This window comes from Diceros bicornis, chromosome 6, assembly GCF_020826845.1.
Source record: "Diceros bicornis minor isolate mBicDic1 chromosome 6, mDicBic1.mat.cur, whole genome shotgun sequence".
NCBI classification, from domain to species: Eukaryota; Metazoa; Chordata; class Mammalia; order Perissodactyla; family Rhinocerotidae; genus Diceros; species Diceros bicornis.
In genome coordinates, this window is record NC_080745.1 from 59,858,439 (window position 1) to 59,886,096 (window position 27,658).

Consider the following 27,658-nt stretch of genomic DNA (forward strand, 5'->3'; position numbering starts at 1 on the left):
ACAGAAGAAATTAGGTTCAGACGTAGGATTAGGCTAAGATTCTGTCTACTCTCTTATTCTAACTCAATTACTACGTTCTATTAATGCTTTTCCTTTTTGTGTGTACTTATAGGTAACAAGAGAATATGGAAATATTAGACATTTACACCATATCTAATATGAAAAGCCTAAAAAAATTAATACTACTTACATTACTTTCTGGATCTGATAATATGGCAGATGCCAAGGCTGCAATATGCATTTTTTTCTCTTGTAGTTTCTTCTTTCTATCAATTAAATGTTCTTCTAATGTCAGCTCTCGAATGGGATCTTCAATTACCTCTGAAACAGATTAGGTTTCCCCTCTTAAAACAGTCTTTTATTCACAAGTATCCAAGAACTTTAATTAACAAAATAATTTTCTTGTAGTAATAGATAATAATAATGATAGTTAATTATTGAGCACTTGCCATGGGCCAAGATTACTGTATATGATCCTCTCAAAAATTATATCATTAGCCCCATTTTTTAGATAAAGAAAATGAGACAAAGGGAAAGTAACTTGCCTAAGCTCAAAACCTGACAGAAATGGGATTCAAACTGAGGCAGTTTGACTCAAGAGCTCATATACTTAACTACTATGCTAGTAAACCCACAGTAATTCCTATTAGCTAAGGGAAAAGGCAAACTGATTTAGTTTTAAAAAAAGTACAGAATATTCTCATTTGTTTTCAATTCTACACAGGCCTTTGAACTACAGAAAATATTTCCACCTTAAGAAATTCATAGGGAACTAGATTTAATAAACACACAAGCATAATCTGTAATGAGCCTATGAAGGATGACTGAAAACAGTTAAACAGTTGAACTATAATCTCATTTACACTATTAATGAGGTTTGCTAAGCCAAAGTAAAATTTAACCCACTTATTCTATCACAAACTCCAAACCAATAAAGTTTCAAACAATAAAACATATTTTCAGAGGGCCGGCCCCGTGGCTCAGCGGTTAAGTGTGCGCGCTCCGCTACCGGCGGCCCGGGTTCGGATCCCGGGCGTGCACCAACGCACTGCTTCTCAGGCCATGCTGAGGTGGCGTCCCACATACAGCAACTAGAAGGATGTGCAACTATGACATGCAACTATCTACTGGGGCTTTGGGGAAAAAAAGGAGGAGGATTGGCAATAGATGTTAGGCTCAGAGCCGGTCCACCTCAGCAAAAAGAGGAAGATTGGCATGGATGTTAGCTCAGGGCTGATCTTCCTGACAAAAAAATAAATAAATAAAACATATTTTCAGTCTAACATAGAACTGTTCTAGCTATTAGAATCCAACATCCAACTACCTAAAACAGACATATATAAAGTATAATTGCTCTAAGAAAGAACCAAAATGATTTCATACCACAAAATGCACAAAAATGTAATTCTCAATTAACCATTTGGTAACTATAAAGATTCACCCCATTGGTCCACTGGTTCAGATCCCGGGCACGGACCTACACACTACTTGTCAAGCCTTGCTGTGGCGGCATCCCACATACAAAGTGGAGGAAGATCGGCACAAATGTTAGCTCCAGGCCAATCTTCCCCACCAAAAAAAAAAAAAAAAAAAAAAAGATGCATCCAATTACCTTCTTCAAGTTCCACCTCTTCTTGATCCTCTTCATCTTGGTTACTGTCAATAACTATATAAAAATATATGTATTAAAAGTATGATAATACACTTAAGTAGTAAAGAAAAGCAGTACAAAGAAAAGCAGGGAAGTGATTAACATAAAACTCAGGAAAGTAGCTACTTTTCTTAGGAGGGAGCAAATTAGGATTGAAGGGAGCAAAAAGAAAGTTTCTGGGCACTGGCAGTATTTGTTTCTTGCCTGGATGCCAGTTTTCTGGGTGTGTGTTTTGTGATACACCACACAATGTGAAGTCTTTAATTTCTGGACTTTTCTGTGTGTTTTATTTCAGAAGAAAAAAGATACATGCAAGAAAAAAAGGCTAAAAAAGGATGACTAAGATCCTCCAATTTCAGAAACAATAGACTTTGGTAAAAGAGACTCTGAAAAGAAAATCACATTAACACTGTAGCTTCAGTTGTACTCACAGTACAAAGAACACCAGAGAGGCCGGCCCTGTGGCATAGCAGTTAAGTGCTCGCACTCTGCTGCTGGCAGCCCGGGTTCGGATCCCGGGCGTGCACCAATACACCGCTTGTCAGGCCATGCTTTGGCGGTATCCACATAAAGTGGAGGAAGATAAGCACAGATGTTAGCCCAGGGCCAGTCTTCCTCAGCAAAAAGAGGAGGATTGGCATGGATGTTAGCTCAGGGCTGATCTTCCTCACCACAAAAAAAAAAAGAAAAAAGAAAAAAAGAACATCTGAGATAATCACCTGTATTTCTGGCCAAAATCATCAAGCTTGCTATATGACTAACTACAGCTACCCCTATTTTGTAGATATGGGTAAAAGTCAAAATAAAATTAAATTGTGAATGAAAAAAATGTGATGATATTAGTAAGGAGCTAAAATTTTAACTAATAAGCAGGCTGATTAGACTCACCTGGCTTCTCCCTGGTCTGTGGGATTATACCACTTTTATCTTTGATAGGAAGCAATTGAATCAATTCCTTCTCTGGTGCAGTTTGCAGAGTTCTTGGTATTTTTTCATATTTTTCTATAATGTGCTCATGCTTTCGTTTCTTGGCGTGAACAGGGTCACTGCAGAAAAAAGTTTTTAATTTTCAGTTTTAATATATTTAAAAAGGAACCTAGAAACCTATCATTTTAAAAGTACATAAAAATAAACTACTAGCAGAACGTCCAATAGGCATACAGATACTAGCACCTAGACCAGGCACATAGCAAGCACTTGAATAGTGAATAAAGGAACTATATGGTCTACCACAAAGATGCAAACTACAGCTACATCTAATTTTCCCTTTACATGCCAAATAAAGGTGCAAGTGAAAGGAGATTCTTCTTTTGGAAAGATATTCCCCAGAGCCACGGGTGACATCATGCTATTTTACTTTCTCAAAAACCTTCAGCATGGACTCCGGAGTTAAAAAGATCTAAGTTTAAATTTCAGATCCACTACCTGTGATTGCAAGGAAACATCAGTTCCTCTCTATAAATGGGAATAATACCTACTTAATAGGGTAACAAGGATTGAGATCATGGCCATAAAGAACTCAGGACTGTTCTGCCAATTCCTCAAACAGAGAACAGCATTCTTCTCCCATGCACTCTACTTCACTATTCAGACTCAAAAGAAATAAAGATGTACACTAAATAAAATCAACTTATTTTATTCATGAACTTCCTTTATTTAGGAAATAAACTGAATAATAAGATTTACTCTTTGTAAACACTGCTTTCAGAGCTGAACATCTTGCACTAACCACCTAAGTAAAATTCAGAACCAAGTTTTTAACACTGAAAGGATGTGAAGGATTATAATATAAATGAAGTAGTACCTAGAAGAAAGATCTCTCGTTAAAAAAGATGCTCTTTGTCCTAAATCCTTCATCAACTGTAAGTCATCTTCATCCATCATATCTAAAGGAAGGGCTTCCTCTTCTTCCTCCTCTTCCCTTTCAATCCTTTTACCTGTTCCACCAAAAAAAAAAAAATCAGTAAAAAGTATTAGAGATATAGAATTCAGCATTTCTGCGTCTACAATAGGAAAAGCTTATGCTTTTGTAATACCTTAGCCCAGTGTTTCTAAATGGGAGCACTACTGACATGTTGGGCAGAAGAGTTCTTTGTTGTACTGGGATGTCCTGAGCTAGGCAAAATGCTATCATCTCCAACCTCCGAAACCTAAACGCCAGGAGCCTTCCCAGGTCACTAAAACAACCAAAAAGTAAATGTCTCCACATATTCTGCAATGTCTTTCAGAGCATTTGAGAACCAATGACTTAGCCCTTTAGCTCCTTCTGATCTCCAACGACTTTCACTTCCATTCCACTTCAGCCACCCCTCCAAGGGCCACATCCCAAACCTTGGTGCTCACCCCATTCTCCAGCCACAAACTTCTGTCCTTCCAGCTCTCCTTCAGTTACTTCCACTGCACTTCTTTGACCAAACATATAGGCCTCCAATCCTTTGACCACTCTACTTTCTATCTACCAACATGTTCTATCTTCACTCTTTCACTTAGATTGCATGATTATCACTTCAACCACCCTCTTGCCAATATTCTCAACTACTTTCCCTTCCACAGGTCAGGCACTCACATCCAACAAAATCCCAACTACCAATTACTATAACTTCTCTCTCTGTCCCTCGCTCTTTCTCCATCTCTTTCTCTGTTTTAATGAAAAAATGAGGGGCCAGCCCGGTGGCGCAAGCAGTTAGGTGCACGCGCTCCGCTGCGGCGGCCCGGGGTTCGCTGGTTTGGATCCTGGGCGTGCACCGACGCACCACTTGGCAAGCCACGGCATGGCGGCATCCCATACAAAGTGGAGGAAGATGGGCAAGGATGTTAGCCCAGGGTCAGTCTTCCTCAGCAAAACAAAAAAAAAGAGGATTGCCAGATGTTAGCACAGGGCTGATCTTCCTCAAAAAAAACAAAAAAATGAACACCAACTACGTGCCAAGCACACCCTAAGTGCTAAGGATTCAACCATGAACAAGATAATCAGTGTCTTCTCTATCAGAACTTATAACTCTCCCTGACTCCGATAACACTCGTAAACACTGCTATATAAATGTATACACTGAACAGAATGGAACTCTTATCTACTTTAAATGAACCTGCCATTTCTCAAAACTGATCAGTACTCAGTTTATTTCCCTGGTCAGCTTTCTCTACTCCCTAGAGTATCTTTTCAAATCTTTTATCTACCATCACACTTCTAACCTCATCACCTACCTCACTTCATAATCATCAGAGGACCTAGTTTCCTATGTCACTGAGAAAAGAAAAGCTACAAGCAGGGCCAGCCCTGCTTGTTAAGTGCACATGCTCCGCTGCTGGCGGCCCGGGTTCGGATCCCGGGCACACACCAACACACCGCTTGTCAGGCCACGCTGTGGCGGCGTCCCACATAAAGTGGAGGAAGATCGGCACGGATGTTAGCTCAGGGCCAGTCTTCCTCAGCAAAGAGAGGAGGATTGGCATGGATGTTAGCTCAGGGCTGACCTTCCTCACAAAAAAAAATGCTACAAGCTAGAAACTCCTTCAATTCCCGTACTGAATTCATAACAGCATTTGCATCTATCTTTTCCTTTTTCCTTCTCATAACATTGGAAGAACTGCCTCTCCTCCTGTGCTCTGGATCCCAAAAACTCTTGGCTTACCTTGCCTTGTTCTATCATTTAAGCCCTCTCTGCCCTGTATCTTCAAACTCTCCAATCTACTGACTTCTTCACATTAGTATTTTAAGATGGTCAAGTCCTTTTCCAGTGGGCAATTTGTCGATATCTTACCAAAATTTAAAATGCATTCTATTACTGGTTAAATAAACTTCCATTTGAGGGAAAAGTATGCAGTTGCTAAAAAAATTGAAGTAAGGAGGAAATGATGATAATTGTATCATTTGCTGCACAGATCTTGTAGATCATATAGAATATAGCTCTTAGTCTTTTTTTTTTTTTTTGGTGAAGATGATCAGCCCTGAGCTAACATCCATGCCAATCCTCCTCTTTTTGCTGAGGAAGACTGGCCCTGTGCTAACATCCATGCCCATCTTCCTCCACTTTATATGGGACGCCACCACAGCATGGCCTGGCAAGCGGTGCATCGGTGCACACCCAGGATCCAAACCCGGGCCTCCAGCAGCAGAACGCACGCACTTAACCGCTACGCCACAGAGCCAGACCCACTATCTCAGTCTTAACAGCTAGATAGTATTCCACCATATGTAAACAACATTTATATCATTTAACAATTCCTTGTTGATAGGCATTTTGATTATTTTCAAGTTTTGGTGGTGGTGGTGTTCTGGGGGGGTTTTTTGCTATTATTAATAGTGTTGCAATGAACATGTTTGGGCATATATATTCTTGGCAAATTTTTTCAAATATAATTATAGAATGAATTTCTAGCAGTGGGATTGTTGGGTCAAAGGAAAGTCTATTTCGTTTTTTTTTAATCCTTCCTGTGACAGTTTATATGAGTTTATGAATATACACTTTTTCCCTTTTTCATTCAAATGGTATAAAGTACATCATACATGCGGTGATAGCCTATAATTTCAAGTGGGTAAAAGCTTCAATACATACTACTTTTCACTTGTTTTTTAAAAACATTTATTTTGTAGAGTATTTCATGTTAGAACATAAAGAGTTTCCTTCTTTCTTGAAACACTCTTCTTTTGATTTCTAAGACACTGTACAATTCTGGTTTTCTTTCTAATTCTCAGGCTCCTCCTCAAACGCCATTACAGGTTTTTCCACCTTCATGCATTTCTTAAATGCTGGATTTCCTTAAAATTCTGTTCTATGGGCTGGCCCCATGGCTTAGCGGTTAAGTGCGCGCGCTCTGCTACTGGCGGCCCGGGTTAGGTCCCGTGCGCGCACCGACGCACCGCTTCTCCAGCCACGCTGAGGCCGCGTCCCACATACAGCAACTAGAAGGATGTGCAACTATGACATACAACTATCCACTGGGGCTTTGGGGAAGAAAAAAAGGAGGAGGATTGGCAATAGATGTTAGCTCAGAGCCGGTCTTCCTCAGCAAAAAGAGGATCAGCACGGATGTTAGCTCAGGGCTGATCTCCCTCACCAAAAAAAAAAAAATCTGCTCTGGATTCTCTTATTCTCATGCTACACAGTCTCCACAGTGATTTTACCCAAGTCTAAGGTTTCCATTACCATCTATATGATGTTGATAATTCCCAAAACTATTCTTCCTAACCCAGATCTTTCACTTGAACCTTATACTCTGATACCCAACTGCCTGATAGACTTCATTTAGATGCTCGACATGTAAGAATGAAGAAATCTTTTGCTTTTAATATATAATTATTAACACATTATGCTTTTTAAATTCAACTAAAATTTAGATGGAAGAGATCTTAAAAAGCATCTAACTCAACAATCGCATTTTTTTACAGAGGAAGTACCTGCAGATTAAGTGACCAACTAAGGCCACATGCTAGTAAGCACCAAAAGCAAGAAAAATGTCCAAGTTTCCTGACTTTCCAGTCCAATGACCTTTTATATTTTATACATCACAATAATATGTTGCCAAGGGATCCAACTAAATAGGTCAGGATTAAGAGAATGATGGAAATGGGAAGACTGAATAGTCAGATAAAGTCAAATATGAATACCCTGAAAGTACTAGTAACATTGTAGAAGAACTGGTCTGACTCAAAATGGTCTTATTCCTTACTTGTTTTGAGTACTTGGAGTTCTTGGATGCTTTTACAAAAGAATAATCCTGACAATTACAGCTCAATTTCACTTCAAATTTCCAAGTGAAAAGAAAGCCAGAAGTTTAGAAAACTAAGTGAACCTTGGCAACACTGTGAAGAATGCACCAGAGAAAAGCAATGTTCTTACCTTAGCTAACTGGCAGTAAATGGGAAAGGGGCAGCATTGGCATGCTGCCCAACATTTATTTATATGGCTGCTCTGAGTTTGTTTTTCCAACTATTAAATCTTCAAATCTGCTTGCTAGACAAACTAAAAGCAGAGGCTAGCTCTTTCTCACAAAGAATGCTACACTGAAATGTTTTCTCATACTGACTGTGATAAAGTATATAGGACTACTATCCTTACCTACTCTTAGAAAGATCTGAGAACAAGAGTGATTACTACAAAGCCATGTTATTTCATGAAGAACATTTCAGAACAAATCAATGGAAACTAGAGCACATGAATGCTTTCAAAATTACCTGGTCGTTTTTCCTTTGGGTCCTCCAACGGAATCGGTTTCTTAGACACAGCATCTTTTACAGCTTGTCTTAGTTTCCTCTGTTCTTTTCGGTACTTCTTGAGAGTGCTTTGTTGTTTAAACTGCTTATTTTTTAGCTTGTTTTCAAGTTTGACTTTACTAGTTTTTAGCAACTTCCGAAAGCTTGGGACCTGTTTTTTATTTCTTCTCTAAAAAACAACAGAAGGAGCGCTGCATACCCAGAAATTTTTATTTTTAAAATCAGATTAAAGAGAATTGATTATAAATTACATCAGCCCAGTTCCATAATTTTAATACCTCACAGCCACGGATCTTGCATATAAAAACTAAAACCAAACTATAGTATTAATCCTACAGAATGGCATTAGAGCATCAGTTATGCAACTAAGAGTCTTCCTGTGGGGCCGGCCCGGTGGCGCAAGCGGTTAAGTGCGCGCGCTCCGCTGCGGCGGCCCGGGGTTCGCTGGTTCGGATCCCGGGCGCGCACCGAAGTACTGCTTGGTAAGCCATGCTGTGGCGGCGTCCCATATAAAGTGGAGGAAGATAGGCACCGATGTTAGCCCAGGGCCGTCTTCCTCAGCAAAAAAAGAGGAGGATTGGCGGATGTTAGCTCAGGGCTGATCTCCTCACAAAAAAAAAAAAAAAAAAAAGAGTCTTCCTGTGACCAGAATCCACAGCTGCTCAGAAGGGTCTAAGACCCAAAAAAAAGGTTAAGAACCACTGATCTAGTAGTAAATGGTTATTTAAGGCTAGCTTAACACCTGTAGTTTAACATATTCAGACCAAAATGCTGGCTGTCTTTAAAATAACAAGTGACATTTTATATTTCTTTACTGCTTACAAAATGCTCCAATATACTTATTACCTCCAACAGCCTAGTTAAGCAGTAATTGCTGTTATCCTCACATTACTGATGAAGCAGCTCAGGCTCAGACAGATTATGTGACTTGTCAAAGATCCCCAAACTAAGGAGAGCAAAAGTGAATTCCAGTCTTTGGATTCCAACTCTTGCTGGTGACCCCTCATTCAGACATCCAAATTCCAGCTCTAATTTTCGGTGAGAACCAGCCTAAATCACTTACTTTCTGATCTTCTTACCCTTTCTCGGAAAAAATGGACTTGTCTCGGGTCCCATGATTCAAAAACTCATTGAGGGCTGGACCCTGCTTCTCATGTGTAAAATAAGTGGTTCAAAAGTGGTCCTGAAGAACCCTTCAACATCCTACGGATACAAGACTCCGTGCTTGTCTCACCGCGGCCCCCTAAAGCCAAGCGCGCGGCGAGTCGGCGACGAAGGAAGAGCCAGGTGTAAGGGACAGGAAGCTGACAGCGAATAGAGCCAGGAAGAGGCCGGAATCTAGGCCACCGCCCCCTACACAAGGGCGAAAACCCGCCGAAAATCTACACCAGGCAGCGACTCTGTCAGCCCAAGGGATCCTAAGCCGCGGGAAATGGCCTTCTGAAAACACTTACCGCCTTCATCCTTAAGTCTGAAGGGAGTCCCGGCCCGAAAAATTCACCCGGGACAGAAGTAACCCAAGAACCCCAACAGGGCGACACACGCGCCAACGCCGCGACACTGCGCAAGCCGGAAGCTGCCGCTGGCCCCTCCCCAGTCTCCGCTGCCGGAAATGGGGGCGGGACTTCCGCACACAGGCTCGGGCGCGCGCCCCCTGGCGGTGAGGGTGTTGGGCCTTTGGGCCGACGGGCGACGCGGCGTGCGCGCGCATGGCCAGGCAGGGAGCCCAAAACGGAGTGGGCCGAATCGGGTGGTCCTGGGGGACTTGACTTTGATACTTTGACTTTCGCCGGATTTCCCTTAAAGTGTTGAGGAAATCGGGCTCCTCCTATCAGGAAGAAAGGACTTGATTTTTTCAATCACCTGACTGCGTTTTGTGCCTCTCCTCACGTAGCTTATGTCATCTTTCTGTTATACTGATTTTTGCAGTCTGTTTTCCTCCCTACAGTCTTGACGGCAGAGAAAAGCGTATTCCTTTTGCATAATGCCCGCCTCTCGCCTGGCCCTCGACGGGCTCTCTGGGCGTTTTTGTGGAATAGTGAATGATTTCTCATGACCTTCCGGCACTCGAAAATCTACAATTCCTGATGTTTTATTTCGAAACACTTTTCGCCTTAATTTTAACCATTGTCTGATAAAGAGAGATGTCAATGAGACTCATCTGCATTTCAATATTTTACAACTATTACCTTTGTGTACAGTCTGCTTAGTAATTCCGCCAAAGTCATTAATTTTACCTGGAAGATTTAGGCATTACAAAAATAAGAATATATTTTTCAAAATGTTTGTCTCTCAAAGACTTTTTTCCTGAATAAATTTAAGAATTCCATTTCTGTTTATTTTTTTTTTTTAAAGTCTTATGTTTCTTGAGCACATTCCTGACAGTTAACTTGAGTCCTGACCTCGCAGTCCTGAGCCAAGTGGCAAAAGCCAGGAGAGGCTCAAAAGTTTCTGAGCTCCCTAGTGGATGTTGATATTAAAGAGACTGAGAAGAAACCTGCCAAATTCCGGATCCCACTTCAAAACCAAGAATCCCATTCTATCTGGAATTCTTCTTTCCCTCCTCTCCAACTTCCCCAATTTGCCTGTTCTCTCTCCTTGCAGACACACTCTCAGAAAGAGCAGAGCCTGGGGCCGGCCCGTGGCTTAGCGGTTGAGTGCGCGCGCTCCGCTGCTGGCAGCCCAGGTTCGGATCCTGGGCGCGCACCAAGGCATCGCTTCTCTGGCCATGCTGGGGCCACGTCCCACATACAGCAACTAGAACGATGTGCAGCTGTGACATACAACTATCTACTGGGGCTTTGGGGGGAAAAAATTAAAAGGATAAAAATAAATAAAAAAATTAGAAAGAGCAGAGCCTGTCCCACTGGAGTATTACTTCATCAAACAAATTGAAAACATTAGCCTGTGCTCTTCCCAAGTGCCTGAATTTCTTCCCAAACAGAAACTTATCTGTGGTAACTCCCATGCTTCCAGACTTCCGGTCTCTCCAAGGGTGAGGCATCCCCATTTCAGTTCAAAATCAACCTCTCCCAACTTCATCAGACTCCTGTATAGCTAATTATCCCTTCTCTTCTGTGTTCTGTCCCTCCCTAATGGATCCTTCTCCTCGGCCTATAAACATATTCAAATCTCTTCCATCCTTAAATTTTTTTTCTAATGACCTTGTCTCCTTTTAACCGCTGTTTTATTTTCCTCCTTCCCTGCTTGTTCTTCCAAAAAAGCTGGTATTCTCCTGTGTCTCCACTTCCTCTTCTCTATTATCACAGCCCAACCCTATGCTAGCTTTTTTAGGAATTAAGTCACAGGCTTGGCCCATTTTAAGTTTATAATCAACTAAAATCTCTGGATCATTTTTAAGCAATTGTTGCCAAGCTAAATCTCTCCCATCTTGAATTTGAGCAGTCTATTATTTGAACGCAAACTTGGAAATGGAAGTTTACATGACTCCTAATTTAATCTTACTGATTTCTCAATTCTATGGTCTCCAGCTTTATGTCATTTCCTATTCACTCAGCTCAGTTTGGGCTGTAGATCCTCTTGGATTCTCCAGGGCTTTCCTGGACACTTGGGCTGAGAGGGGTCATTGGGCTACCCCAAACTGGCTTCACAGGGATTGTACCCAGAGATTCCTAGGAGCCCTTTTGAGAGTTCTGTTAAGAACCCATCTGGCTCTGCCCATAACATTCCACTGAAACTGCTGTCATTAAAGTCACCAAGAATCTCTAAATTGTTCTGAGTTTTTCTTTTTAAAGTGCGTACTGAATTACATCATTTCTTTTTCCTCTTTTTTCACCTCACTAGATCTCTCCACTGCATTTGGCGCTACACATTTTTCCTTTCTCACGTTAGAATGTCAACTTCCTGAGCTCTCCTAACAGCCTCTTCTCCAGATTCTTGTCGTACCTCCCTTCCTTCTTCCTCGTGCCTCTTCAATGTAGGTGATTCTCAAGGTTCTACTCTTGACCCACTTTTCTACTTCTCTTCTCATTCTACTTGCTCTTCCAGCGTGATCTCATCCATCTACCCATTGCAAAGAGATTCTCAAATCTTTTGTCCAGTCCATACCTCTCCCTCAAGCTTCAGTTTTGTAACCACCTCCTCCTGGACATCTCCATGTGGTAACCAAGGACTTCGAATAACCACGTTCAAAACTAAACTATTTTTTTCACTGTGCCTTTTCCAATATTCCCTATTCCATGCATTTACCCACAGCTAGAATCCCGATATTCCAGAGATCTTTGGAAACAAGCTAGGACTTTCTTGGCCATTCACCATATTACAATTCTTTTGTTTTCTATAAACAAACTGGTTTGAAAACTGTCACTAGGTGGACGTGGTATAATAAGGCTTCTGGTGTTCCCTTCCCACAAGATCATTTATATAAGTTATAACAAGCTTGAAGAAACTAAAAGCGAATAATAGGTTCAAAGTAAAAGTCTCACATTTCCTTATGAAAAATTACTAAATAGCGCTAGATTATAAATGTAAATCTCCAAGATCCCAACATCAAGAATTTGAAAATATTTATGTTATGCCCTCTACCTTCAACAATGTTAAAATATTGTTGAGAAAAATATATATATAGTTGAGATAGATAATTATGCACGACCAAACAGAGATTAATAAAAGAGATTGCATAGGTGCTAAAAAAGATGAAAGAAAGCTGCTTTGAAGGAAATGACAGAGCAATGTATACTTAAATGGACCCTTGAACAAAGGATAAAGTTCGGATAGGCAGGGTAGTATTTTCTAAGCAAAATCGCACAGATAGTGCAAGTAATTTATATTGTGGTTCATCAGGAAATTAGGTTAAAATAGCCAATAACAATAATTGTAACTAGTGATTAATTATTCAATTAAAACTGTTAACAAAAACACAAAATTACAATAAAAAATAAAATAATAACATAGCATTTGAAGTTGTGTCCCATCAACATCCTCTCAGCACTTCTTGTTGCATACGTGCTAGAAAAAGTCCTCTGCAAGCACTTGCAACTTTTCACCTGAGGACTTTTTCTCAACCCCTGCAGAGCATGCCAGAAGTGCCAAGGAAAGCAGCCTTCAACCGATGACGAATGGAAGTTGAAGGGTAAATATATCACCTATGATAAGCTTAAAAATGTCCTCCAAAGATATCAGGCTGTAATCCCTGAAACCTGTGAATATTATGTTTTGGGCCAAAGTTGTGACTAAGTTAAGGACCTTGAAATGGGGAGGTTATCCTGGACTATCCAGGTGGGCCCTAAATGCAATCACATCTGTTCTTATAAGAGCTGAACAGAGGGAAATTTCACACAGGAGAGAAAGAGACAGTGTGACCACAGGGGCAGTGATTTTAGCAATGTAGCCACAAGTCAAGGAATGCCAGCGGCCGCCAGAAGAGGGAAGAGCCAAGGAACAGATTCTCTCCTAGAGCCGCCAAAGGGAGTGTGACCCTGTGGACCACATGATTCCAGTGATAATGATTTCGGACTTCTGGCCTCTAGCCCTGTGAGAGAATAAGTTTCTGTTGTTTTCAGCCATCAAATTTGTGTTCATTTGTTACAGCATCCATAGAACACTAATACACCAATATTTATACTAATAAATATACCAATATCTTCACTCCTCAGAGGTAGGACAACTCTGAAGCATCTTCCACATTGTCTTACGGAAGTCTACAAAACGATGAGCCCCCCTGCAGAGGTAACCTGCTCACCAACCCACTCTGTTACTGTCCTTCTCACTTCCCCACTCTTGTTATCAGTGGTTCCCTGACTCTCCTTCAAAATAAACCACTTGCACTGAAATCCTTGTTTATTAGTATCCTGGGGCTGCCATAACGAAGTTCCAAAAATTGCACAACAGAAATATATTATTCTCTCACAGTTCTGGAGGCTAGAAGTTGGGAATAAACGTGTTGGCATAGTTGGTTCCTGTTTAGGGCTCTGAGGGAGAATGTATTCCGTGCTTCTCTCCAAGTTCCTGGTGACAGCTGGCAATCCATGGCATTCTCTAGTTTGTAGATGCATCACTCCAATCTCCGCCTCCATCTTTACCTAGCATTCTCCCTGTGTCTCTGTGTCTTCACATGGCCTTCTTCCCCTCATGTAAGTACACTGGTTATATTGGTTTAAAGGCCCACTCTAATGACTTCATCTCAACTTAATTACATCTGCAAAGACACTGTTTCCAAATAGGGTCACATTCATAAGTACTGGGGGTTAGGATTTTAATATCTTTTTGAGGAGCACACAATTCATCCCATAACACCTCGACTCAGGGTCAAGTTCAGGAGACCCCAACCTAGGACAGTTATCACTTATTTAGCACTTTTTAGATTTCCCTAACTATAATTATCTCTTTTTATCCTTACTAATCTTATGAGTTAAATATTAGCTCAGTTTTAAAGTTAATAAATCTGTGAATTAGATATTATAGTATAGTAAAGTCTGTGTTTACACCAGATGGGAAATGTAATAAGATGCCAATCCCACCAGTGGCAGTGGTTTTCAGCAAAAGGGATCAAATGCCTTAAACTCTTTTCCTAATATGCAATATTATAGATCAGGAAAAAATTAAAGAGGGATTTTCCTAGGATTGTGATATACGTTCTTTTCTATTTAAGATTTTTGTTGATAAATTAAACTTCTAAGACGTGACGTTTCCTCTTTATTTGCGTTGGCTGCTCAGAGCCATTCTTTATTTATTCATTGCTTTCTAAAATCTCTAGGGAAGGGGAAGTAGATTCCAGGCACAAAGTCATGTACAGTTTCTGATAGTCCCTTGGCAGCAACAGTTCCTCACTCTCCTCTCTGTACCAGACTCTGCTAGGAGCTCTCTGTGGAAGAATGTTCTGTAAAACAAGGACACATTGTCTCCAGGCCTCTATTCTAAAGCTACTGGGAAATATGCTGAGCAGGGAAGAGACTATAGAATGAAACTAACATCTAAGCAATCATGTATATCATTCTCACACCTCCCACAATGCAGCCCTTGATTATTCTAATATTCTCTACTCCACCTATCACCAAAGCTCAAGTCCTTTCTCTGGTTACAAGTTTGGAAGTAATTCTGCTCCTGGGCATATCCACAAACACTCCGAAGACCTGCTTAGCATTTCTGCTTCTGATTGCTGTTCTTCATTTTCCAAGCTGATGCTGTTGATTATAATTAAAATCCACTTGGGTGAATAAATGGATACATAAGTGAAAAAAGTCAATATCTTTGAATAGATTGATGAGAAGTCTGGATGATCCAAAATATCTCCTCTTATATCTGTCACACCATAAACGAGATAAATATCTACCCCTAAAGAATCTCTATCTTGGGCCCATTAGGGGCAAAAGGACTTTTTAATATTCTATTTAGGACTTTTTATCATCCAGAAAGAAAAGGGAATTAGTGGCTTCTGGAGGTGGCAAAAATGGGAAGTGGAGGAGGGGAAGGATGTAAGCGAAAGAGAAATCCTCCAAAACAGCTAGCTTTTAAACATAATACAGGGGCCGGACCCGTGGCGTACTGGTTAAGTGCACGCGCTCCACTGCTGGCAGCCCGGGTTCGGATCCTGGGCGTGCACCAATGCACCACTTGTCAGGCCATGCTGTGGTGGCATCCCATATAAAGTGGAGGAGGATGGGCACGAATGTTAGCTCAGGGCCAGTCTCCATCAGCAAAAAAAAAGAGCAGAATTGGCATGGAAGTTAGCTCAAGGCTGATCTTCCTCACACACACACACAAAATTAAACATAATACATATAATGATGTGTGTGTATATCATAATATAATGATAATTTCAGAGAGCATATGAGCTATCTATTTCTGCTTAGCAAGTTACCTTAAAACTTAGAAACTTAAAACAATAATTAACATTTATTATTTCACACAGTTTCTGTGGGTCTGGAATTTAGGAGTGCTTAGCAGGATGGTTCTGCTTCTGGAAATTGCGGTCTAGATGTCAGTCAAGGCTGCAGTCGTCTGAAGACTTGACTGAGGCTTGAGGATTCACATCTAATATGGCTCACTCATATGGCTCTTAGCAAGAGGCCTCAGTTCCTTACTGGCTGTTGGCAGGAAGCTTCAGTTTCTCACTATGTGAACCTCTCCGTAGGGCTGCTTGAGTGTCTTCATGACATAACAGCTGGCTTCCCCCGGAGCAAGTTATCCAAGAGAGAGCAAGGGGAAAGCTCTAATGCCTTTTTTTTTTTTTTTAAGATTTTATTTATTTATTTTTTCCCTCCAAAGCCCCAGTAGATAGTTGTATGTCATAGCTGCACATCCTTCTAGTTGCTGTATGTGGGACGCGGCCTCAGCATGGCCGGAGAAGCGGTGCGTCGGTGCGCGCCCGGGATCCGAACCCGGGCCGCCAGCAGCGGAGCGCACGCACTTAACCGCTAAGCCACCGGGCCGGCCCTCTAATGCCTTTTAAGAGCTAGTCCTGGAAGTCATCACTCCCGCTATTCAGTTTGTTAGAAGTGAGTCACTTAATTCAGACCACACTCAAAGATAGGGGAAATAGAGTTCACTTTTTGAAGGGACGAGTATCAAAGAATTTGTGGACATATTTAAAAATCTTCGGTGTTGGGTTCAATGAACATTTGAAAATCTTTATTTGGACCTGAGTAGTCACTGGAATTCAAACACAAATTATTTTCCTATCACCCAGGACTAAAGAAATCAGAATTTTTATATAGGTAGACAAGAAGCAATTTTAGAATACACGACATTACAGGACTGTGATAGGTTTAAAGCTAAATGGACATGAAGGCGAGATTTAAATCATGGACAGCATGAGGGACTGAGCAGAGGAGAAAGGTTATTTTTCAGCCTGTGTGACTGCCCGTTCATAAAACTTTGTAACTGAGAACTAAATACCAAAGTACGGAGACAGTGACTTATTCTATCTTGTAACCCCCGACACCTAGATCATTATTTTTTCTTTCTTTCTTTTTTTTTTTTGTGAGGAAGATCAGCACTGAGCTAACATCTGATGCCAATCCTCCTCTTTTTACTGAGGAAGATTGGCCCTGAGCTAACATCCGTGCCCATCTTCCTCTAATTTATATGGGACGCCGCCACAGCATGGCTTGACAAGCGGTGCGTCGGTGCATGCCCGGGATCTGAACCAGTGAACCCTGGGCCGCAGCTGCGGAGCGTGCACACTTAACCTCTTGCGCCACTGGGCCGGCCCTTAGGTCATTATTTTTTATCTGCAAATAATCAGTAAATATTTACTGGTTTGTTGAATTAAATTTAACTGATGAATTAAGATGAATTCTAAGTATAGACTCCTGTACCCTGTTGGATTTTTGTATAATTCTATTACTGTGGTTCTTATGGGTGTTTTCTGTTACCTATTTCTTTGACATGGTCAGCTCTTTTCTGTAGAACTTAGAGCAGTCACAGGGGCAGAAATTGGAGGCCCACGAACCAAACTCTGCCAGTGGAACTGTTTCATTTGATTGAAACAGTGTGTGTGTGTATCATATATATTTTTAATTGATTTTTGAATGCCTTTAGGTGGGCATACACTCAGTATGCACTCTCTAGTTCCCCACAGGCCCCACTACTTCCTGTTGTCTAGTATCCATCAGCCTTATCGGTCCAGAAAGGCACTTGGGTGTAAGACCTGTGTGTCTAGATTTTATTTATTGTTTTTATTTTTTTATATTTTTATTTTTTCTGGTGAGGAAGATTAGCCCTGAGCTAACATCTGTTGCCAATCCTCCTCTATGTGCCTATCTTCCTCTACTTTATATGTGGGCTGCTGCCACAGCATGGCTTGATAAGCAGTGCATAGGTCCGTGCCTGGGATCCGAACCCACGAACCCTGGGCTGCCAAAGTGGAGTGCACAAACTTAACCACTAAGCCACTGGGCTGGCCCCCGCATCTAGATTTTAAATCTCAGGATTACTCTACATAATATTAGTTCAACCTATTCTCACGCTCCATCCCAAGGGTGAGCTGTTTGCTTTAGACCTTTTGGCTTTAGGTCAAAAGCACTGTTTTGGGGGCCAGCCCCAGGGTCTTCGTGGTTAAGTTTGGTGGGCTCCACTTCAGTGGCCCAGGTTTGGTTCCCGGGTGGGGACCTACACCACTTGTCTGTCAGTGGCCATGCTGTGGTGGTGGCTCACATACAAAAAGAGGAAGATTGGCAGTGGATGTTAGTTCAGGGTGAATCTTCCTCAGTGGAAAAAAAAAAAAAGCACTGTTTTGGTAGCCATCTTCCTCTTTAGTTTAGTCAATATCCACCTGCATTCTGCTAAACCCTTGTTTTCTCTCTGTCTCTTCTTTCCTTTTCCTCTTAGTCAGCAATCTTGGTGAATAGTCTCCCTTTCCTACTTCTCTCCATCCCTGCATCCTAAATGGTATATGGAAAAAAACACGAACATTGAGGACAGAAAGGCTTAGTTTTTACTAATTTTTAAAATGGGGATAAAGGCCAGCCCCGTGGCTTAGCAGTTAAGTGTGCGTGCTCTGCTGCTGGTGGCCCAGGTTCAGATCCTGGGCACACACCAACGCACCACTTCTCTGGCCATGCTGGGGCCGCGTCCCACATACAGCAACTAGAAAGATGTGCGGCTATGACATGCGGCTATCTACTGGGGCTTTGGGGGGGAAATAAATAAATAAATAAAATTATAAAATGGGGATAATGCCTAGCTGTGAGAGAGATAATCTATATATAGCACCTGGCGTGCAAAGGTGTAAACTTAAGAAACATTCCCCCCTCTTTCTGGCAAGTACTTTTGAGACCTTCTGTGAGGCTTTTTTTTTTTTTTTTTGGTGAGGAAGATCAGCCCTGAGCTAACATCTGACGCCAATCCTCCTCTTTTTGCTGAGGAAGATTGGCCCTGCACTAACATCGGTGCCCATCTTCCTCTACTTCATATTGGACACTGCCACAGCATGGCTTAACAAGCATTGTGTCAGTGCGCGCCTGGGATCCGAACCTGTGAACCGCGGGCCGCCAAATCAAAGCACACGCACTTAACCACTGAGCCACTGGGCCAGCCCTCTGTGAAGCTATTTGCACAGCCCTTCTACTTTGGCTCTTTTTCTGTCTTTATTCTCCTCGGTTTACTCATTTATCCTTTTATTAATTCACTTATTCAATAAATATTAATTGGTCACTTACTCTATATCAGCCACTGTGTCAGTGGCTGAGAAAAAGAAAACGATACTATCCCTGCCCTTGTTGAACTTATGGTTTAGTAGTGGGAAGCAGATAGTAATCAAAGATCCATACAAATAGATGTAAAATTTTCAAATTTTAAACATTTTAGTTGTAATTAGTGCCAAAAAGGAGAGAGTATACGGCATTAAGACCTATCATAATAGGAGGATATGACCTCGTCAGAGAAGCCATAGAAGCCTTTTCCTGAAGGAATGATGACTGAGCTGAGATCCAAAGGAAATAGGAGTTAACTCTGTGTGCGTGTGTGTGTGTGTGTGTGTGTGTGTGGTGATTAGAACTTCTAGCAGATGGAACAGTATGCACAAAGCCCTGTGATCAAAGGGAGCTCAGCCTTATTACTGGTCAGAGTTTGCTGCTTGCTTTCTTTCTCCCTCTTTCTTCCTCCCTCCCTCCCTCCTTCCTTCCTGCCTTGCCTCCTTCCTCCCCTCTTTCCTTCCTCCTTTCATTTCTTTCTTTCTCCTTGAATGCAGAGAGTTATTAATACTTTCCTCAGTTCTTGACACATTAACCCCATTCATCCATGCAAGGACTCTCTGTTGCATTTTTTATTTATCACTATATTCAGTTTTATCCCCTTTCAGCAATTCCTTTCTACTCTCTTCCATAGGCAACCATTTTAATGTACTTAACGTAGATTTAAAAAATTTGTTTGTATTCTTGTGAAAATATATCTTTCTATTTTGTGTATATGTATTTTTAATTTATGTAAATGATATTGAATCATTATTCTCATTTCTTTTTTCACTTGGCACTATGTTTCTAATATCCATCCAAGTAGCTCTGTGTATATCTAATCTGTTGTTTCTATTTGTTGCATAGTTCTCCATCATAGTTCATCTACCACTTATCATATATTTACTCCAATTCTGGATTCTCTCCAATTCCTTTCCACTTCAAACAACAACAACTCACACACGCTTGAATGAGCATCCTCTAATATGTCCTCTTAGGGACCTGCGAGAAAATCCCTTTGAAGGGTATAACCAGGAGTGCAATTGCTGGGTCATAGGTTATGCATGCACTTGATTTGACTAAGTCAGGCCAGCTGGGTCTCCAGAATAGCTGCAGTTATCAGAGGTTTTCTGTTATATGGTTATCTCATCCCCATTGCTCTCCAACAGAGCATCCTGGATTCTTCTTTTCAATCATTTTTTCTGTTACCCCCCTTTATACTGCACAAATCCATTTTGAGCAAAGCCACCAGGGTTCTGTTCTCCCCCAGCAGCCTATATCCAGAGCCAGCTTACCATATCCCCTCCAGGAATTTACAACACACAGTTATATACTAAAGATAATCACCGTCTCCTAAACGAGGTTTCTGTTGTCTTTACCTAAACATTTAAAGTGCTGTAAGATTATCTCTTAGCCTATAAGTTGTACATTTCTCCATGGGCCCCTTTCAATTCATGAATATTTCTTAGGATTATCTAATCACTAAGGTGGGCTGGAAGCAGGTTAGACCAAAGAAATTTTTTACTTAGTCTCAAAAGAAGAAATATAAATGGCTAAGTAATACAGGAGGTGGGTGGGGTAGGGGGGAGGTTCAGTGTCATTAGTAATCAAAGAAAAGAAATTTGAAATAATTAGGAGAAGTCTTTTACTCATATAAAATTTGTAAGTTTTTAAAAGAGATATAATCTATCTTTGGTGAGAGTTCAGGAAGATGGGGACTTTCACACAGTGCTGGTGGGGAATGTACACATGTACAACCTTTCTGGAGAGAAATTTGAAAACGTGTATGAAAGGACAAAATAGTAACTTTACAGTGCAGAAACCTGGTAGGCATCATCTTGACGTAGTTATTAAAGTTAGTATCACCAATATTGGGATAAACCAACGTTATGTGCCTCCTGATATGATGCATTGAGAAGGACACAACATCACTTCTGTGATATTCTGACCAAGAATGCATAACCTAAATTTAATTATGAGAAAACATTAGAATAATCTAAACTGAGGGCCACCTTACAAAGTAATTTGCCAATCTTCTTCAGAAGCATCAAGGTCATTCAGGATCAGCTACATAATTGACAGAGCCCAGTTCAAATTAAAGTATGAGGGGCCAGCCCTGTGGGTAGCAGTTAAGTGCACACGCTCTGCTGCTGGCAGCCCAGGTTGGGATCCTGGGAGCGCACCGATACACCACTTGTCAGGCCATGTTGTGGCAGCGTCCCATATAAAGCGGAGGAAGATGGGCACAGATGTTAGCCCAGGGCCAGTCTTCCTCAGCAAAAAGAGGAGGATTGGCATGGATGTTAGCTCAGGGCTGATCTTCTTCACCAAAAGAAAAAAAAATGATTAAGAATTTTAAGACAGCAACAGCAGCACATTAAACCAAATGTGCAGGGCCCTGTGTGACCAGAAGCCCATGAAGCTGGCTCTGAGGTCAGGAAAGACAAAAACAGACTGAGAAACTGTACCCCATTGGGTGGGTAGGAATATGAAAACTAAAAGGAATGCTTGATCCTTTTAGTGGGACAAAATGAAAAATTTGAATAAAATCTGTAGATTAGATGATAGTATTATATCAATGTAAATTTCATTATTTTTGGGCCGGCCCCGTGGCTTAGTGGTTAAGTGTGCGCGCTCCGCTGCTGGCGGCCCGGGTTCGGATCCCGGGCGCGCACCGACGCACCGCTTCTCCGGCCATGCTGAGCCCGCGTCCCACATACAGCAACTAGAAGGATATGCAACTATGACATACAACTATCTACTGGGGCTTTGGGGGAATAAATAAATAAATAAAATAAAATAAAAAATTTCATTATTTTGATAATCATATTGTGGTTATGTTAGATGTGAACATTTGGGAATCTAAATAAAGAGCATATGGAAATACTTTGTACTGTTTCTGCAAATTTTTCTAAGTCTCCAATTATTTCAAAATTAAAAATAAAAAAATAAAAGATGTGGGAGATCAATGATCAATGTAGGACTCACTGAAATTCTATGGAAAATAAAGCTTAAAACTAGGTTTTGGAGGATGAATGAGAATTTAATGGGCAGAAGGAAGATTTAATTAGACATAGGAAGAAAACATGTAAAGCAATGCAAAATATTTGGCTTTCAAGTCTAATAAAAAAATAAAATGTATGTTTATATCATTTCCCCTATCAATTCCATTTCTAATAAATTTTCCTGAGAAAATAACCAAAGATATGTACAAATATTTATATACAAGGAATTAAATTGCAACGGTGTTTATAACAGTAAACAGTTGGAAACCATCAAAATGTCCAGTAACGAGATTGGTTAAATATACTTTATTTCATCCACCGAATGGGAAACAACACAGCAAATTAAATCATCTGTAAAAGAGTATCAATTAATATTCAATTAAAGTTAAAGTTGAGGGGCTGACCCAGTGGCATAGCAGTTTAAGTTTGTGTGTTCTGCTTCCGTGGCCCAGGGTTTGCTGGTTCAGATCCTGGGTGTGGACCTACTCACTGCTCATCAAGCCATGCTGAGGGGGCGTCCCACACAGAAGAGCTACAACTCTCCAGCTATGATACATAACTATGTACTGGGGCTTTGGGGAGAAAAAAAAGAAAAAGAGGAAGACTGGTAACAGATGTTAGCACAGGGCTGATCTTCTGCAAAAAAAAAACCCCAAAAACAAAAAAATAAAAAATTAAATTAAATTAAAATTGATTATTTCTGGGTGATGGGATTGTAGTTTTGTTTTGTTTTGTTTTGTTTTGTTTTGTTTTGTTTTATTTTGGTGAGGAATATTGGTCCTGAGCTAACATCTATTGCCAACCTTCCTCTTTTTTGCTTGAGGAAAATTGTCCCTGAGCTAACATCTGTGCCAATCTTCCTCTATTTTTGTATGTGTGATGCCACAACAGCATGGCTTGATGAGCGGTGCATAGGTCCACGCCCAGATCCAGCCTGTGAACCCCAGGTTGCCGAGGTGGAACGTGCAAACTTAAGCACTACACCACCAGGCCAGCCCCTGTAGCTTTTCAAAAAAAATGTCTATATTCTATTCTCCTGCAAAATGGCTTCCTGTTATACTTTTGTAATCAAAATAAAGACATCATTGAAAAAAAATTTAACCTACTTCAGGTCTGGCCCCAAATGTTTCTGAAAATACTTACACTTGACAAACTTTAGTCTTCCTTATACTGAATTTATGTAAAAACTCTCATTTGATTTGAGCAGTAGTAACTATTTGCAGAACTGTCATTGTTTTTGAAAGTCTGTCGGCAGTTTTTAAATGCAGGCTTATAGATGCTTTTTCCTCTAAATGTAGCTGAATGCCCTCTTGCAGCATAGAAAATCTTTGCAACTCTTCTTTCTTCAGAGTTCATAACTGAGATATGTATTTGAAAATACATTTCAGAACATTCTTTTTTTGTTTTTTTGAGGAAGACCAGCCCTGAGCTAACATCCTATGCCAATCCTCCTCTTTTTTGCTGAGGAAGATTGGCCCTGGGCTAACATCCATGCCCATCTTCTTCCACTTTATATGGGACACCGCCACAGCATGGCTTGACAAGCGGTGCGTGTGTGAGCACCCGGGATCCGAACCTGGGAACCCCAGGTGCCGGAGCGGAGCTCGTGCACTTAACTGCTGCACCACCAGGCCGGCCCCCTCAGAGCATCCTTTTAAAGAGTTACAATTTACTTAATTTTTAAAATATCATAAAAAGGACAAGTATAAAAATCCAAAAACTCCATCATTCTTTTTTCATGTCTATCCTTTGTGACCTTTATCAAGCTAGAGATGTGGTTTTATACATCATTGTGATTATAATATGCAATTGTATATCTCTACCTTTTATTTATTTTGTAAAATTTCCCCATATTTCTGCATTTTTATAATTTTAATTATCTTCATAATATTTCACTGATATATCTAGTTTTTCCTACACTTCCCATATTATCAACAATTTAGGTAATTTCTAATTTTTAACAGTTAGACATTTTGCTATAAGCATCTTTGTATAGCTTTTATTCTTTCAAATGATTTTCCTTTGACAGATTCCCAGGAGTAGGATTATAGTGCCTCTTGATATGTGGCATCAGTTTGCTTGCCCAAGGGATCAGTGTGCATTTCTAAAGCATTTTATCTGTCTCTTGGTTTGTGGCTGTCCCTCTGTGGTTTACCAAACAGCAGCTGCTTTGTGATCTTACTATCATTCATTTCCCACACATATCTCACCCTGCTGAGTTAATCTGCAATACATATCCTCTCAATACTTGTTATCTAACTATAATCCACAACCTTAGTCCTAGTCACCCTCTTTTACCAGCTGAGGCTTTGCCAGGCATGCATGGAATTTAAACCATTTGTGGAAGTTGAAGATGATTTCAGGAGCAATTCAAGTCACACAGTCCCACAGAAGATTGTTCATTCCTATTGCTTTATAAAATTTCTTTTGGATTTTGATGCCAAATTTATTCCATGTCTTGTCAGACAATTTTCGAATGGATATATTGACCACATTTTTGTTTAATTAGTTCATCATCAAAGATTCAGAGCTTTCAGATCAGTATATAGTGAGGACAATCTATGGTTATTTTAGGTTTCACTAGTGCATACTCATACAAAACAAACCATCTTGGGGCCGGCCCTGTGGCTTAGCAGTTAAGTGCACACGCTCCGCTACTGGCGGCCCGGGTTCGGATCCCGGGCGCACACCGACGCACTGCTTCTCCAGCCGTGCTGAGGCCGAGTCCCACATACCGCAACTAGAAGGATGTGCAGCTATGACATACAACTATCTACTGGGGCTTTGGGGCGAAATAAATAAATAAATAAAATCTTTAAAAAAAATAAAAATAAATAAATAAATAAAACTGAGTCCTGGGGGCCAGCCCGGTGCCGCAAGCAGTTAAGTGCGCGCACTCCCCTGTGGCGGCCCGGGGTTCACCGGTTCGGATCCCGGGCGCGCACCGACGCACCATGAGTTAAGCCATGCTGTGGCGGCATCCCATATAAAGTAGAGGAAGATGGGCACGGATGTTAGCCCAGGGCCAGTCTTCCTCAGCAAAAAGGAGGATTGGCATTGGATGTTAGCTCAGGGCTGGTCCTCCTTACAAAAAACAAAACAAAACAAAACTGAGTCCTGAAGAAAGAGTAAGAGTTAGCCAGGTTAACAAAGTAGAGAAGAGCCCTCTAGGCAAGAGAACCAACATGCATGAAGACCCTTAGGGAGAAGGAGCTTATCACATAATTTCAGAAACAGACAAAAGGGTGATGTGTCTGAGACATGATAAATGAGGAGAAGAGAAATGTGAAATGAGGCTGGAGAAGTAGATAAAAGTCAGTATAACAAAAACTCAGATCAGCATGGAGAATATCGTAGATGTAGAAGCTTGCAGAAGGAGGTTTTTAGCAGCTAGGGCGAAAAGAAAACCAACATGACTGAAGTTCAGGGAGGCTGGGAGAGAAGTGGGAGAGGAGGCTAGACAGGTTGACAGACTGTGGAGAGCTTTGTAGGTCATGAAAAAGACTTTGTCTCTGGCCTTAAGAGAATAGGAAGCCACTCTAATTGGATTAAGGAAGAACTCTCCCAAAGAATACTCAGAAAAAACAGCCAAAAATGTAGGAAAGAAAAATGGAGACAACAGAGTAGTGAAAACTAAGGAAACAGTATGTCTTTTAAAAGGTTGAAAGCTAGGGGAAAGAGTGTTTCAAAATGGAAAAAGTTGGGGCCGGCCCCGTGGCTTAGCGGTTAAGTGCACGCCCTCCGATACTGGTGGCCTGGGTTTAGATCCCGCGCACTGATGCACCGCTTGTCCGGCCATGCTGAGGCCGCGTGCCACATACAGCAACTAGAAGGATGTGCAACTATGACATACAACTATCTACTGGGGCTTTGGGGAAAAAAAGGAGGAGGATTGGCAATAGATGTTAGCTCAGAGCTGGTCTTCCTCAGCAAAAAGAGGAGGATTGGCATGGATGTTAGCTCAGGGCTGATCTTCCTCACAAAAAAGAAAAAAAAAATGGAGAGAGTGATCAACAGTATAAATTCTGTTGGAAGATCAAGCAAGATGGAGACTGAAAACTTTCTATTGGATTAGGGACAAGGAAGTCATTAATGACAGTAATGAATTGTGGATAGAAGCTAGAATGGAGTAAATGGGAGGTGAGAAAAGGGAGACATTAAAAAGAATTTTTTTTTGGAAATAACCTTTAAACTAACAAAGTGTTGCAAACATAAAAATAGTACAAGGGACACTCACATATCTTTCCCAGATTTGCCTACTGTCAATATTTTATCCCATTACTTTATCACTTGCTCTGTGTGTATGTGTGCATGCAGAATTTTTTTTCTGAATCATCTGAATATAAATTACATATATCATGGCCCTTTATCCTAAATACTACAGTATGCATTTCCTAAGAATAGAAATATTTTCTTATAGAACTGATATAGCAATTATCAACTATAAATATAAATATTTACATTGACACCTTTTATTTAATTCACTGTGCATATGACAATTGTGTCAGTTGACATAATTAATGTCCTTCATAGAATGCTTTCCTTTTCTCTATCTAGTATGAAATCCAGTTTAGGTGGATCTCAATTGGGTGTAATTTTCAGATTGTTTTAATCTTCTTTAATCTTGAACATGTCCACAGTTTTCTTTGCCTTTTATGATATTGGCATTTTTTGAAAAATAGAGTCCTGCCATTTCATCTTTTCAAATAGAATTTTCCTCATTTCCAGTTTACCTGATGATTTTGTGTGATTAGATTGAGTTGTAATTCTCGGCCACATTGTATCCTTCTCAGGGTATCACATCTGGAGGTGCACAATGTGCAAACATCTTTTTCAAGAAGCTTGCTTTTTCAGGGAAGCACAGAGATAAAGTTGTAGCTATAAGGTAGTATTTCCCAACCTTGGCTGTAAATTAGTCACTTGAGTAGCTTTTTTGTTTTTTGTGAGGAGGCCCAGCCCTGAGCTAACATCCCAGGCCAATCCTCCTCTTTTTTGCTGAGGACGACCGGCCCTGAGCTAACATCTATTGCCAATCCTCCTCCTTTTTTTTCCCAAAGCCCCAGTAGATAGTTGTATGTCATAGTTGCACATCCTTCTAGTTGCTGTATGTGGGACGCCACCTCAGCATGGCCGGTCAAGCCACGTGTCTGTGTGCTCCTGGGATCCGAACCCGGGCCGCCAATATCGGAGCCCGCACACTTAGCCACTAAGCCACAGGGCCGGTCCCCCCCAATTTTTTTTATTAAGGTAAAATTCACATAAAATAAAGCCATTTAAAATGTACAATTCAGGAGCATTTAGTGCATTTGCAATGTCATGCAACCACCACTTGTATCTGGCTCCAAAACATTTTCATCACCCAAAAGAAAACCCCACATCCACTAGGCAGTCCCTCCCTATTCCCCTCTCCCCCAGCCAATGGCAATCACCAATCTGCTTTCTTTCTCTAGGGATTTATCTTCTCTGGATAGTTCATATAAATGGAGTTATATAATACGTGACCTTTTGTGCTTGGCTTCTTTCACTTAATTTTTTTGAGATTCATCTACTTTGTAGCGTGTACCAGTACTTCATTCCTTTTTATGGCTAATAGTCCATTGTGTGTATATACCACATTTTGTTTATCCATTCCTCTGTTGATGGACATCTGGGTTGT

At 40.9% G+C, this 27,658-nt stretch overlaps 1 protein-coding gene across 3 annotated transcripts in view; it reads right to left on the minus strand.

Moving 5' to 3' along the window:
• NOC3L (NOC3 like DNA replication regulator) overlaps positions 1 to 9,427 on the minus strand; it is a 58,227-nt gene extending 48,800 nt beyond the window's left edge. For 2 of the 3 annotated variants that reach the window (XM_058543572.1, XM_058543571.1), the window contains exons 1-6: positions 9,320 to 9,427; positions 7,827 to 8,034; positions 3,456 to 3,588; positions 2,540 to 2,697; positions 1,613 to 1,666; positions 191 to 321 (exon numbers count right to left, since the gene is read on the minus strand). In XM_058543572.1, the coding sequence (XP_058399555.1) occupies positions 191 to 321; positions 1,613 to 1,666; positions 2,540 to 2,697; positions 3,456 to 3,588; positions 7,827 to 8,034; positions 9,320 to 9,328 (693 nt within the window). In that variant the 5' untranslated portion in view covers positions 9,329 to 9,427. The remainder of the gene's footprint in view (positions 1 to 190; positions 322 to 1,612; positions 1,667 to 2,539; positions 2,698 to 3,455; positions 3,589 to 7,826; positions 8,035 to 9,319) is intronic. The other variant, XM_058543570.1, reaches the window with a different exon arrangement.
• Between the last annotated feature and the right edge of the window lie 18,231 nt (positions 9,428 to 27,658).